Below are 14,618 nucleotides of genomic sequence, written 5' to 3' on the forward strand. Positions count from 1 at the left end.
TGGACAGGGACGAAGGGTATCGGAAAAGCCGCCCAAATTTTTCCACTCCGCCCGGGAATCAAACCCGGGCTCTCTTGGTTGTGAGCCGAGTGTGCTAACCACTGCACCACGAAGCCCCCGTGTTGTTTTTGGAGATAGACCACATGTTTAGCCTGCCCACATTGCATGACACGACTATTGTCCCCCACTTACCTGTTCATTATGTTTGTGTTGTTGAATCAGGCAAACTGAACACCCTATGATGATGTACATACAGTTTACAAATGAATACAAATCTACTTAGTATTTTATGTAAAGTGTAAGGTGTTCACTTTGATTCACGCACAATAGATATGATGGACGGATTACTTCACAGAACCTTTTTATACCGTGTTGTGCCGAGAAAATGATACACTACTTCATTCCGGGACTTTTTGACATTTCTGATGGATTTATTTTGTTTTGTGTTCTGATCCTGACACAGCAACCATTCACACACACAGTTCATGGTAGTGACACGCCAGCAGTTTGGAGTAATTTTTTCTCCAGTGCATACATGTTCTGTTTTCTGCAGGATTATTTTTTTGTGGGCGACAACAAACACACTTCTTGGACATCCTTAGTTTTATTTCGTGAGGAGAAAATATTTTCCAAAAGTGTTAAATTTTTGTTGACATTTTGAGTACTCCACTTTCCCACACATGCACACACACTTATGTGAAGCGCCTTCCAGATGAATATTTTTCTTTTGCTGAATTACTTTTCATTGGCCAAACAGCTGCTGTAGATGTTTACATTTGTATATGTCATGATAACATTCTCAATAGTTTTAATTAACTATATATTTTTAATTAACAATGTAAGGAATATGATCAGGAATTCTCTGTTAAATAGGCAGAGGTGGACCAGCCATCACTGAACCTGGGAGACATTCAAACAGCTCAATGACAATCTGTTAAACAATATTTTATCACATGGTTTGGATGCCTGGCTCTGCAGACGTTCCATTGTGTCCTCACTTTTATATGAATTGAATTATGTTATTCGGCACCATGCTGTACCCTCACACCCACCCACTAAACCTGCCCCTCTTCCCACAGAGCAAGGAACGCGCAGCCACTGCCATCGCCGACAACAGCGATGCAGCACGCAAGATCAAGGACACCTTCCGTTCCAAGATGGCAACCTTCATTGTGTCGGTGCTGAACCCGTACAGGCGCGGGGACTGCCGGGAGGGGAAGATCACCTGCACCGAAGACTTCAAGTACCTGGCACGCAAGGTGAGGTGGGAAGGAGACATGAGAGACACTTGGGGGAAGGGACTGAAGGTGTTTTAGGCATGTTATAGCCTATAGTATGTAACCCCACACTATGTTGACATACCCCACAGGCACATGAATAATTCTCTCTCAAAGTTATCTCCATAAAACTAAGGCTGTGCTGTGCTTCTCCACTCCCACTGAAAAAGAAGGGATCAGTAAGATTAGTAACACTGAAATCATTGACCCACACCAAGAGTATGGACGTCTCAATGCATCATCATCTTACACTACCCCTTCCCTCTCCTCCCCAGCCACCCCACACTACCCCTTCCCTCTCCTCCCCAGCCACCCCACACTACCCCTTCCCTCTCCTCCCCAGCCACCCCACACTACCCTTCCCTCTCCTCCCCATCCACCCCACACTACCCCTTCCATCTCCTCCCCAGCCACCCCACACTACCCCTTCCCTCTCCTCCCCAGCCACCCCACACTACCCCTTCCCTCTCCTCCCCAGCCACCCCACACTACCCCTTCCCTCTCCTCCCCAGCCAACCCACACTACCCCTTCCCTCTCCTCCCCAGCCCCCCCACACTACCCCTTCCCTCTCCTCCCCAGCCAACCCACACAACCCCCTTCCCTCTCTCCTCCCCAGCCACCCACACTACCCCTTCCTCTCCTCCCCAGCCACCCCACACCACCCCTTCCCTCTCCCTCCCCAGCCACCCCACACTACCCTTCCTCTCCTCCCCAGCCACCCCACACCACCCCTTCCTCTCCTCCCCAGCCACCCCACACCCCTTCCCTCTCCTCCCCAGCCACCCTTCCTTCTCCTCCCCAGCCACCCCACACTACCCCTTCCCTCTCCTCCCCAGCCACCCCACACTACCCCTTCCCTCTCCTCCCCAGCCAACCCACACTACCCCTTCCCTCTCCTCCCCAGCCACCCCACACTACCCCTTCCCTCTCCTCCCCAGCCACCCCACACTACCCCTTCCCTCCTCCCCAGCCACCCCACACTACCCCTTCCCTCTCCTCCCCAGCCACCCCACACTACCCCTTCCCTCTCCTCCCCAGCCACCCCACTGCCCTTCCCTCTCTCCTCCCCAGCCACCCCACACCACCCCTTCCCTCTCTCCTCCCCAGCCACCCCACACTACCCCTTCCCTCTCCTCCCCATCCACCCCACACAACCCCTTCCCACTCCACCCCAGCCCACCCACACTACCCCTTCCCTCTCCTCCCCAGCCACCCCACACAACCCCGTCCCGCACCTACCCAGCCACCCCACACCACCCCTTCCTCTCCTCCCCAGCCACCCCACACTGCCCTTCCCTCTCCTCCCCAGCCACCCCACACCTACCCCTTCCCTCTCCTCCCCAGCCACCCCACTACCCCTTCCCTCTCCTCCCCAGCCACCCCACACCACCTTCCTCTCCTCCCCAGCCACCCCACCCCTTCCCTCTCCTCCCCAGCCACCCCCCTTCCCTCCTCCCCAGCCACCCCACACCCTTCCTCTCCTCCCCAGCCACCCCACACCACCCCTTCCCTCTCCTCCTCCCCAGCCACCCCACACTACCCCTTCCCTCTCCTCCCCAGCCACCCCACACTACCCCTTCCCTCTCCTCCCCAGCCACCCCACACCACCCCCTTCCCTCTCCTCCCCAGCCACCCCACACTACCCTTCCCTCTCCTCCCCAGCCACCCCACACCACCCCTTCCCTCTCCTCCCCAGCCACCCCACACCACCCCTTCCCTCTCCTCCCCAGCCAACCCACACCACCCCTTCCCTCCCTCCCCAGCCAACCCACACCACCCCTTCCTCTCTCCCCAGCCAACCCACACTACCCCTTCCCTCTCCTCCCCAGCCACCCCACACTACCCCTTCCCTCTCCTCCCCAGCCACCCCACACTACCCCTTCCCTCTCCTCCCCAGCCCCACCACCCCTTCCCTCCCCCTTCCTCTCCTCCCCAGCCACCCCACTACCCCTTCCCTCTCCTCCCCAGCCACCCCACACCACCCCTTCCTCTCTCCTCCCCAGCCACCCCACACCTCTCCTCCCCAGCCACCCCACTACCCCTTCCCTCTCCTCCCCAGCCAACCCACACTACCCCTTCCCTCTCCTCCCCAGCCAACCCACACTACCCCTTCCCTCTCCTCCCCAGCCAACCCACACTACCCCTTCCCTCTCCTCCCCAGCAGCTAATGCCTCTCTTCTCCTCTTACAGCTGACACACTTCGTCATGGTGAAGGAGCTCAAGCAACTACACAGCATTGAGGCTTTGGAGTGCAGCGACAGTGTCAAGCACAAGACCAGAGACTTCGTGCGCAAGTACATGAGCAAGTACGGCTCCGTGTTCAAGCGCGACCCCAATGACACCAAGGAGTACTGAGGGAGGTGGTGCAGTGACCCATCCTAGAGTGTCTTGGGGTGTTGACTGTGATTTGTAAAAGGGGAAAGTCAGATTCTGCCACCCTCTCACCCCATGCCCTGCACCCTAGACATCCCTGTTGCTGCGGGTCAGGTCTGCGTCTGCCACTAACAGGGTGTACAAGATGGCCTGGTTCTGGGCCGTCACACCCTCTCATCCCTCGGCCTACACCCCAGATATCCATGTTGCTGCTGCCGTGTAGAGTGAAGCTAGGTGGAAGGAAGGCAAGTGGAGAGTTTTCAGTGTGTGTCCTGTGAAGTGAAGGTCATTCCTCCTGCCTCTCCATGAGTTTGACAAAGGCTGGCGAAGATGCGACGGTAACCTGACGGACTTGCTTGGTTTATTTATTTCTTATTCATCCTTCGGCGTGACCCTCGAGAAGCGTAAAGGTGGATTTTGAACGAGACAACTTGGGAAAGGAAAGGTAACACTGAACTGCTACACACTGGCTGGGTTCAACTTATGGCCAAAGATTGTTATTTCGGAGGCGACAGCAAAGGACTGATCACGCCTCCAGGAACATACAGTTAGTTGTGTAGAAAATCCACACCGGACCAGCTTCAAGTGGCTAGTGTATTTTATTTTTTCAAGGCTGTGTTTGCTTCTCTGCGCCTGGCCCCGAATTAACTATGCGATAAGGAGTGTGCCTTGGCCAGGGTGTGCGGTGTGGACAGGGCAAAGTGTGGCGGGGGAGGAGTGTGCAAGGGAGCATTGATTGGTACAACATTGACGGTACAAAGCAGGCGAAAACAATGCATACTAAGGTGTTTTAATTCATGCAGCCAGATCACAAAAAAGGGATTAGATGTGAAGTGTGTTTAGGACCCTTTTTCTTTTCCTTAATTTATGGGATGAGGATAAACAATACAAAAGGACAGTAAACAAATGGGATTACATGTGAAGTGCGGTATCCTTTTTCTTTTCCTATTTAATTCATCGGATGAGAGAAAACAGTTTATTGGGTTTCACATTTTAACAAGGAAGGTCGATAGACGGATTGGGGTTATGTGGCCATGGCGTCGCAGTTGTCAGGGTCACACGGCACCGAGTGTGTACGGAAGGTGCGCTCAACGTCTTGGTGAGTGAAGAAGGAGTGCGAAAGGAGACACACCCAAACTTGAGTCCTGGTCATTAAATAAAAGAGTGGCTCCAGTCCCCATGTTTTTGGTGAGTCTGGTGGGTCGCTCCGCCTCAGGACTGTTACATATGCGGTCAGGAATTACGCTCTTGACATATCGTAAGGGACACACAGAAGATATTTTGTTAGACACTTGGATGTTCTCAAAGGACGCACATACTGACAGTGACGAAGATGATGATGACACGAATAGCAATGTTACGCGTGGTGATTTTATAACCGACGGAAAATATGACGCAGATAAAAATTAATGAAACGCGACTTTTTACGATGGCTTCTCCGAGGTTGTGGAGCAAGACGTGTCCGAACATAGTATAAATTCACTCTGGGTGTTCCGACTTAATGTGTAAGAAGTTTTCTGTAGATGTTGTTGTTAAATGTACATAATTTTATGGATGAAAAATTAAAAAATGAGATACTGCCCCTGTGTGTTTGTTTCTGTCCTGTGTGTGTGAGAGGGGAAGAGAAAGAGAACACAGCACTGAACAGCAAAAGGATATGACTAAAAAGAGTATTGACTTGAGAGCTTCCTAACCCACTGTGACAAACTAAGGGCTGCTTTCACAGTTGTTTTGTTTGTGTTGATCGTTACCAATGGCGGGGATCGCCGCTATAGAATTTCCACTTAAAGTGGCGGCTGCGGGGTTAGCCTAGTCCCACACCTTACCACACACTCTCAACACCTCTCACTTCTTCTGTAGCCGCCACTACCCCGTCGGCCAGTTTCACGTGGAAAACTATAGCGTCGATCGGCGCCATTGGGAACAATCAAAACAAACAAAACGACTATGAAAGCGGCCCTATGAAACTGGCCCTGTGTCATGTGCCTCAGCTCACTAACCAATGCAATAATAATACACTCACCTGCTACCTTGGTTGTCTTCTATGGCGGGATGAAAGCCGGGATGCACAGATTTCAACAGTTGGGTCTTGAATGGCGTGTGATCGAGGTAACACCAGATAACAGACCAATAAATAAAACTGATAAATTTGACAAAGTGAGATTTAAATAATGAGGCCCATAATTTAGATGTAGAGAATGACATGAATTAGATTAGTATGTGGTTGTGCATCCAAAAAGTCCTTGCAATATTCAGGGCTGTGCTGGATTAACCCAGTAGCTGCGGGGATCATGTTTCTTAAAGGCCCCTCTAAGCGAGAAAAATGAGAAAAAATCATCACTCATGCAAACCATTTCATAATATATATCAATGCATTTGTATTCAGTTTATGCATCATCTATTTTGCGGGGTTTATATCATGACAAAAATCTGGCCCGTCGCTGCTACACAGTAAAGTCACAGATTTGGCCCATCGCTGCTACCAGGTTAATGATATGCCAAGTTAGACAAAGTTAAAATTCAAATATTGTGGCCCATAAGTTACATGAAGAAAAGAATGAATTTAATCAGTATGTGGTCATGTACCCAGAAAGTCCTTGCCACATGCAGAACTATGCAGGATTAATGATATGCCAAGTTAGACAAAGTGAAATTCAAATATTGTGGCCCATAAGTTACATGTAGAGAATAACATGAATGTGGTCGTGTACCCAAAAACTCCTTGCAATATTCAGGGCTGTGCTAGATTAATGACATGCCAAGTTAGATAAAGTGAAATTCAAATATTGTGGACCATACGTTACATGAAGGAAATAGCATGAATTCAATTAGTATGTGGTCGTGTATCCCAAAACTCCTTGCAATATTCAGGGCTGTGCTAAATTAATGACATGCCAAGTTAGACAAAGTGAAATTCAAATATTGTGGGCCATAAGTTACATGAAGGAAATAGCATGAATTCAATTAGTATGTGGTCGGGTATCCCAAAACTCCTTGCCATAATCAGGTCCGTGCTGGGTTAGTGGATAGATACCGCAGTCCCAACCCCTCTCTAAACAAGTTCTACAAATATGCCTGATTTATTAAACATCATATTAGTTTTTATCAATAATACTGTGGCTGATTTGTCTTCTTTTGATCCGATTCTCAAGGCGTGGTCAGTTGGTTTTGTTAATTTTCATGTCCCATTATACAACCGAAATTGACCTCTCTTTTGGCCACTCCTCTCAACTCTTTACAGGAGCAGTGATTTGCGGGCTTTTTTTCATTATTATTATTTTTTTTTTTTGCCCTTTACTGTAAAAAAAAAAATAAATAAATAAAAATGTTTAACTGAAAATCTAATACTTCTAACCAATTCCATCCCAAAAGTGGAATTAAAAAGCCAAACGCACCACAGAACTGTTGATAAATACTAATACATTGCTTAGAATAATGTGCCATAAGACTACCAATGTGCAGGAACCATCCACTGCACCATAGACACCCACACACTGCACCATAGCTACCCCGTCACCACTAAGGGTCCTCCGAGTCACCACAAATGTTATCGTTACAGTTTATTCTCTTTGGTTCACTGATACAAAAAGACATGGTAGAGTAATTCTCGGTAGCATCATGCACTAAGAAGACCGCCGACTCATATGGTGATGCGTGTACGAACGAACGAACAGCCACACTCCAACGTAACCTCTCCTCGCAGCTCTGGCCCATGTTATCAAACTTTTCGGAACCTTACTACGTCTATATAAAAAGGCTCTTGCAGAAGTTGTAGGGGTTTCCATGGGTGGTTTCTGGACCCTTAGGTAGTTTGGGAAGGCTTCTGTGCCATGAAAGGGGAAAACACTCCTGAAAACTCAACGTATCTCCTCTGCAGCCTTCAAAAATGTCATAATAAGAGCCTGAAATGTTTGATAATATGTCTGCCTTTCTTTCGATGCAGGGTGTGTTTGCTAACTCGTCCGCACTCTTCAAATCACAGCGCTCGTTTTACGCTACGGTCATTCCTGAAGAGGCTGCATATAGTGAACAGTGTGTAATTCAACCATAATTAATTTCACAGTCTCTCATTCTCATACCTTGGCTACGAATTTCACAGTAGTCTTTTACCAACTGGAAGAGTGCAGACAATTTAGCAAACAAACCCTAGCACGAACACTTTCTATCACCACCTTTTCCTTACATACAACTAACCAGAACCTTATCAGTCTATCATGGGAGTCACAGGCTGAGGAGGAAGAGCATCACTATTTCATCTTCAAAAAACATCTCAGCAGACACTAACGAGATTGTGTTGTATATTTGTGCGGAGCGAACCGATGACGCAAGCCACGACAGACTGCCAGGCGACCACGGCGAGACCAACACTCAAGGTCCCTCTACGGAGATATGTGAGGCTTACCAGAACACCAAAAGACTCACCAATGTTCTGGACTCTTTGGTATTCTGAATTCTTAAAAGCCTGGAAACTATGATCCTCCCAAAAGCCTGAATTCTTGAACCCTAACCGACTACAATGACAGACAAAGAGACATTCCAACTCCCTTCTACAACCACACAAGTTAAGCCTACGTCAAATTTTCCTTTCCTTCCACGTGACAAAGAGGGAACATTGAAACTTCTTCCTTAGACAACACAGAATCAATTTACACTAAACTTTTCTTTTCTTCCACGTGACAGAGGAAGCATTGAAACTTCTTCCTTAGACAACACAGAATCACCTTACACTAAACTTTCCTTTCCTTCCACATGAACAAAAGACATTCAAGCTTCGTCCTTTAACCACAAAATGAACCAACTCTCTCCATGCTCTCCTCCACACTCTTCCCTCCCTCCAGCCTGCAGTCACTACCCATCGATATGACTTCTGTGACCATCCATGAAGGTTACACTGAATACTTATGTGTCCTAAGGTTGGGTTAAGGTGGGAAGCTACCATGACTGCCGACCGAGTACATGAAGGTTTGTTTGGTCTGTGGCTGCGTGTTTTGTGACGCGGTGAGAAGGATGTGTGCGTCAGTTTGTAAGAGGCATCGTTCCAATCCATACACAGGTAAAAGAGTAAGATAATATAAAATGAAATAGAGTAAATAAATAGATCCTGGACTGAGGCATATAAATGAACGCTTGCTAAGAGTATCAAGATGCCTCTCCATTCAAAATCTACCTTTCCTCGGGCCACTCCATATGTTGGCTTTAGCAAGAAGAAAAATATAAAATGAAATAAAGTAAATACATAAGTACTGAGCTGAGGCATATAAATGAACACTTGTTAGGATTATCAAGACCCTTCGCCATTCAAAACTGACATCTCCTTTGGCCACTCCCGCTGATGGCTTTTGTAGGAGTGACGATTAGCAAGAAGAAGAATCGTAGTTAATTTTCTATGGTAAATTTTTGATGACTCACCTCAGCTCCTTGACGTGCGTTTCTCTTCTGACAAACATTGACTGGAACGATGCTTTTAAACTGGCGATCACACATTAACATAAGAGTTTTGGCTACAGATAAAGGAGTACAGTCTACGGATGCTAGTAATGACTGACGGACAGATACACACACCGACACCATATGTACAACTGGTTAACTCGCACTCTCTCTCTCTCTCTCTCTCTCTCTCTCTCCGCACACATAGATACAGACACAGATACACACATTATCACTCTACTTTATCCTATCCTTTGGTTCTACTGTTACTGCTAATAAGTATAGACATATAATAGTGTTTTTTTTAGCTCATTGGTTAAGGTTACATTGATCTTATGAATATTCTTAGTATTATACATCGTTCATTTTTTGTTATTCTCTCTCTCTCTCTCATACATGTAAATACCTTAATGATAGTTTGTTATATTATATGAAACCGTCAAATCCTTCTCTCGACTTCTCCTCCTTCTCCTTTCCTCTCCTTCTTCTTTCTCCTCCTCCTCTTAACCAGACCTTCTACTGTATGACTCTCTTCCTACCCTGTATAATTGTCTCTCTCTCTCTCTCTCTCTCTCTCTCTCTCTCTCTCTTTGGTACTCTATAAACTTGCATAGAGAAAAAAAATGAATGACTGAAATGCTGAATAAAAACAGGCGTGGGAGGCGTTGGCTCTTTGCAAGCTGCGGAGTGTGTGAGACAGAAGACCGAACGAGGCACCTGGAGAAGGGGCATAAGGGACGAGGCCATTTCTTTCTAGTTTGCAAGGGAAAAGCGACACTCGGTACCAGGGCTGTGGAGTCGGAGTTAAAATTTTCTGACTCCGGGAAATTTTAAAGTTGTGACTCCGACTCCGACTCCAACTCCGGCCTCCATGCCCCTCCCCCTCTATTGCATTTTTTTTTTTTTTTTTTTAGATGCTGCCTGTAACGCCGGTAGACTCTCTTGAGGTCCTTTTTCTTACATATATTTACATGCAAATTACGTGTACTCTATATAGACAACATCAAGATAATGTAAAAGAAAAGACTTCATAACTACATTACATGATAACTGATTACGTTAAGGAGTCGGAGTCGGGGGTATTTTTACCGACTCTGACTCCGACCAAAAGTACCCGACTCCACTGACTCCACACCTGCTCGGTACACCAAATACAAGGTCAATTTTTCCTAGCTATTTGATTTGTGTTCTTGGGATGTGTAGTCTGGTCTGCCTTTCCCAGTGCAACCTAGAAACAAATGGCTTAGTCCCGTATGTCCCTTCCCCGCCAGGTGCCTGATATGTGAACTAAAGCCTAGGGTAAGCTATTGAGTGGTTTGTTCTTATCCTACCAAAAAAGAGAGAACGTCTGAGTACACTCCAACATACATACACACACACAAACACACACACACCAGAGGAGGTTAGTATACCATCAAATACATCTCAGTACTTAAACCAATCTACTGCTACGCCTACTACTACTATGGCAACTGCTGAGTACATACCACTGTCAGGTTCCGTGGCCTCTCAAACACAATACACGCCTGGTTTTTGCATGCCGTGTTGGTCTTTCTTAATGGTGCTGTGGCTGGCTTGTCTTTTGTGACCCGTTCTTGAAGGTGCGGTTAGTTGGATTTGTTGATTTGTTTTTGTATCACTTTTTATGACTGCGTTTGTATTGTGTCGACTTAACTCTGTGGAAATGCAACACTTCTTTTTATTGTGTCGATTTAACTCTGTGGAAATGCAACACTTCTTTTTATTGTGTCGATTTAACTCTGTGGAAATGCAACACTTCTTTTTATTGTGTCGATTTAACTCTGTGGAAATGCAACACTTCTTTTTATTGTGTCGATTTAACTCTGTGGAAATGCAACACTTCTTTTTATTGTGTTGACTTAACTCTGTGGAAATGCAACACTTCTTTTTATTGTGTCGATTTAACTCTGTGGAAATGCAACACTTCTTTTTATTGTGTTGACTTAACTCTGTGGAAATGCAACACTTCTTTTTATTGTGTTGACTTAACTATGGAAATCCAATACTTCTTTTTATTGTGTTGACTTAACTATGTGGAAATCCAATACTTCTTTTTATTGTGTTGATTTAACTCTGTGGAAATGCAACACTTCTTTTTATTGTGTTGACTTAACTCTGTGGAAATGCAACACTTCTTTTTTATTGTGTCGATTTAACTCTGTGGAAATGCAACACTTCTTTTTATTGTGTTGACTTAACTCTGTGGAAATGCAACACTTCTTTTTATTGTGTTGACTTAACTATGGAAATCCAATACTTCTTTTTATTGTGTTGACTTAACTCTGTGGAAATGCAACACTTCTTTTTTATTGTGTCGATTTAACTCTGTGGAAATGCAACACTTCTTTTTATTGTGTTGACTTAACTCTGTGGAAATGCAACACTTCTTTTTTATTGTGTCGACTTAACTCTGTGGAAATGCAACACTTCTTTTTATTGTGTTGACTTAACTCTGTGGAAATGCAACACTTCTTTTTATTGTGTCGATTTAACTCTGTGGAAATGCAACACTTCTTTTTATTGTGTTGACTTAACTATGGAAATCCAATACTTCTTTTTATTGTGTTGACTTAACTATGGAAATCCAATACTTCTTTTTATTGTGTTGACTTAACTATGGAAATCCAATACTTCTTTTTATTGTGTTGACTTAACTATGGAAATCCAATACTTCTTTTTATTGTGTTGACTTAACTATGGAAATCCAATACTTCTTTTTATTGTGTTGACTTAACTATGGAAATCCAATACTTCTTTTTATTGTGTTGACTTAACTCTGTGGAAATGCAACACTTCTTTTTATTGTGTTGATTTAACTCTGTGGAAATGCAACACTTCTTTTTATTGTGTTGACTTAACTATGGAAATGCAACACTTCTTTTTATTGTGTTGACTTAACTATGGAAATGCAACACTTCTTTTTATTGTGTTGACTTAACTATGGAAATGCAACACTTCTTTTTATTGTGTTGACTTAACTATGGAAATGCAACACTTCTTTTTATTGTGTTGACTTAACTCTGGAAATCCAACACTTCTTTTTATTGTGTTGACTTAACTATGGAAATCCAACACTTCTTTTTATTGTGTTGACTTAACTCTGTGGAAATACAACACTTCTTTTTATTGTGTTGACTTAACTCTGGAAATCCAACACTTCTTTTTATTGTGTTGACTTAACTATGGAAATCCAACACTTCTTTTTATTGTGTTGACTTAACTCTGTGGAAATGCAACACTTCTTTTTATTGTGTTGACTTAACTGTGGAAATCCAACACTTCTTTTTATTGTGTTGACTTAACTGTGGAAATCCAACACTTCTTTTTATTGTGTTGACTTAACTGTGGAAATCCAACACTTCTTTTTATTGTGTTGACTTAACTATGGAAATCCAACACTTCTTTTTATTGTGTTGACTTAACTATGGAAATGCAACACTTCTTTTTTATGACTGAGTTTGCAATACGTCAACGTAACTCGGTGGAAATCCAACACTTCCAAGTAACCCCGCCCCAAAAGTGGAGTTCAAAAGCCAAACAATCGACAGCACTGTTAATAAATACCAACGCCACTTTTAAAAAATCCGGCGACAATCTAGTAGAAAATAATCCATAAATACAATGTACATGTAATACCACATGTCAAAAAAATATATATAAACAAACTAAAACTAGGCTTGTACACTTTGACCTAAAACCTTTACATTAGATAATATATATTACTGTGTATATATAGCGACAGGTAGATAATATAACTATCATAATAATGCTTTGTGCTACATAATATTACGTGATATGGTATAAATAGCACTGGTTTAATCTTATACAGTGTTGGCGGATGAAGTTTGTTATATTATATGAAGACGTCAAATCCTTCTCTTGTCTTCTCCTCCTCCTCCTCCTCCTCCTCTTAACCAGACCTTCAACTGTATGACTCACTTCCTATCCTGTATAATACTCTCCCTCTCTCTCTTTTTGGTACTCTATAAACTTGCATAGAGAAAAAAATGAATGACTGAAATGTTGAATAAAAACTGGCATGTGTTTGTTAATCATCATCATCATCATCATCGTTTAACGTCCATTTATTCCCTATGGTGGGATTGGACGGGATATGAGCCTCCTCCACTGTTGCCGGTCCATAGACATTTCTTCCGTGATAATCCCAATAGAATGTAATCCACGTCCATTCTTATTAGCTGATATTGCAGACTAATGGATAAAAGGGGTGTACGGTATAGCTGCACATGGCCTCAGTGCTCACCTCTGTCCCATTGGCTCGAGTCTACGGCCAGTGTGACTTCTAGGTTACCACAGTTTACCTTCCCCAGGTTTCCCCAGACACCCATTAACCCGTCCGCTGCGACTGGCACGGATTTGGCCTTCACTGGTAGCCTGTTAACACATACTCCCAGGTCTTTCTCTGCCTCTGTAGTGGATAGTGGAGTGTTTCCAATGTGGTATTGGTATGCTGGATTTCCCCTCCAAATTTGCATGGCTTTACATTTTTCTTCATTGAATTGTAGCAGCCACTTTTTGTTCCATTCCTGTAGCTTGGTGATGTCTTCTTGTAGGAAATCCATAGTCAAGGGGTTAATCCACCTGCCTAAAAGGGAGGATGAACAGCTGGGTGGACTGCATACCAACTCCCCAGGTCTGTGTAGTCCTAACTAAGCATGCTAATCACTTCACCACGGAGCCCCATATCCCTGCAAACCTGTCCACAGCATTGAGTATTTGAACATCGGAACTTCTGACCTCCTAGATTTCTGACAAGCAGAATTTTACGAGCATTTTTAAGTCTGAAGTGTTGTCCTCTGTGCCGCCTTCATCCGCCAGCACTGTAAATAACGGTATTGCGACGTTCTTCCGAAATCGTAAAGAAGAAAAAAGTTAATGCGATGATTCTTTAGTTTTAACCTGAGATTATGTTTGTGGTGGTGGTGGCGGTGTTGTTTATTATTACTGTTGCTGTAATTATCATTATATTTACCATCCTTACTATTATCATTCTTATCATTATGAATTCAAAGGGGTGGCTAGCCTAAAACATCTCAAAACACTCTCTCTCTCTCTCTCACTGCCCCTAACATTACTCCTGCGGGGGGAGGGGTGCTGGGGGGCGGGGGTGAGGGGGGTTGGGGGTGGGACAGGTGTTGTGATCCTTTAATGAGTCAGTGTCCCTCAAAGACAGGTGATCGTCCTCCCCACGGTGGTGGTGGTGGTGCTGGTGGTGGGGGTGGGGGTGGTGTGGCTGGGGGTGGGTAGGCGGTTCCTCCACACTCCCATCGTACACCTCCGCCTCCTCCAGCAGCGGCGCCCCTGGGTGGAGGAAAGGTGGAGAGTGAGCATGGTGAGTTAAGAATTATGTTCACTTACATTTTACACAGTTTTATGAATTCCACTTACGGGGAAGAGGTCAGGAATTTGGAATTAGGCACAACATTTAGCAGCCATGATACAGCATATGTTGTGGAGGATTTCCGCTTCTCCAATCACATGAGAAATTGATCTGTTAG

The 14,618-nt window shown here is 44.8% G+C and overlaps 2 protein-coding genes across 17 annotated transcripts in view; one reads left to right on the forward strand and one right to left on the reverse strand.

Moving 5' to 3' along the window:
- The window catches only part of LOC126983610 (probable histone-lysine N-methyltransferase CG1716), a 63,329-nt gene extending 58,096 nt beyond the window's left edge, over nucleotides 1-5,233 (forward strand). For all 9 annotated transcript variants that reach the window (XM_050836427.1, XM_050836428.1, XM_050836429.1 and 6 more), the window contains 2 exons: nucleotides 1,080-1,259; nucleotides 3,469-5,233. In XM_050836427.1, the coding sequence (XP_050692384.1) occupies nucleotides 1,080-1,259; nucleotides 3,469-3,633 (345 nt within the window). In that variant the 3' untranslated portion in view covers nucleotides 3,634-5,233. The remainder of the gene's footprint in view (nucleotides 1-1,079; nucleotides 1,260-3,468) is intronic.
- Nucleotides 5,234-7,196: 1,963 nt separating this feature from the next.
- Nucleotides 7,197-14,618, reverse strand: part of LOC126983611 (uncharacterized) — a 31,578-nt gene continuing 24,156 nt past the window's right edge. For all 8 annotated transcript variants that reach the window (XM_050836444.1, XM_050836443.1, XM_050836436.1 and 5 more), the window contains one exon: nucleotides 7,197-14,421. In XM_050836444.1, coding sequence (XP_050692401.1) covers nucleotides 14,192-14,421 — 230 coding nt within the window. In that variant the 3' untranslated portion in view covers nucleotides 7,197-14,191. The remainder of the gene's footprint in view (nucleotides 14,422-14,618) is intronic.

This window comes from Eriocheir sinensis, chromosome 54, assembly GCF_024679095.1.
Source record: "Eriocheir sinensis breed Jianghai 21 chromosome 54, ASM2467909v1, whole genome shotgun sequence".
In the NCBI taxonomy this organism is placed as follows: domain Eukaryota; kingdom Metazoa; phylum Arthropoda; class Malacostraca; order Decapoda; family Varunidae; genus Eriocheir; species Eriocheir sinensis.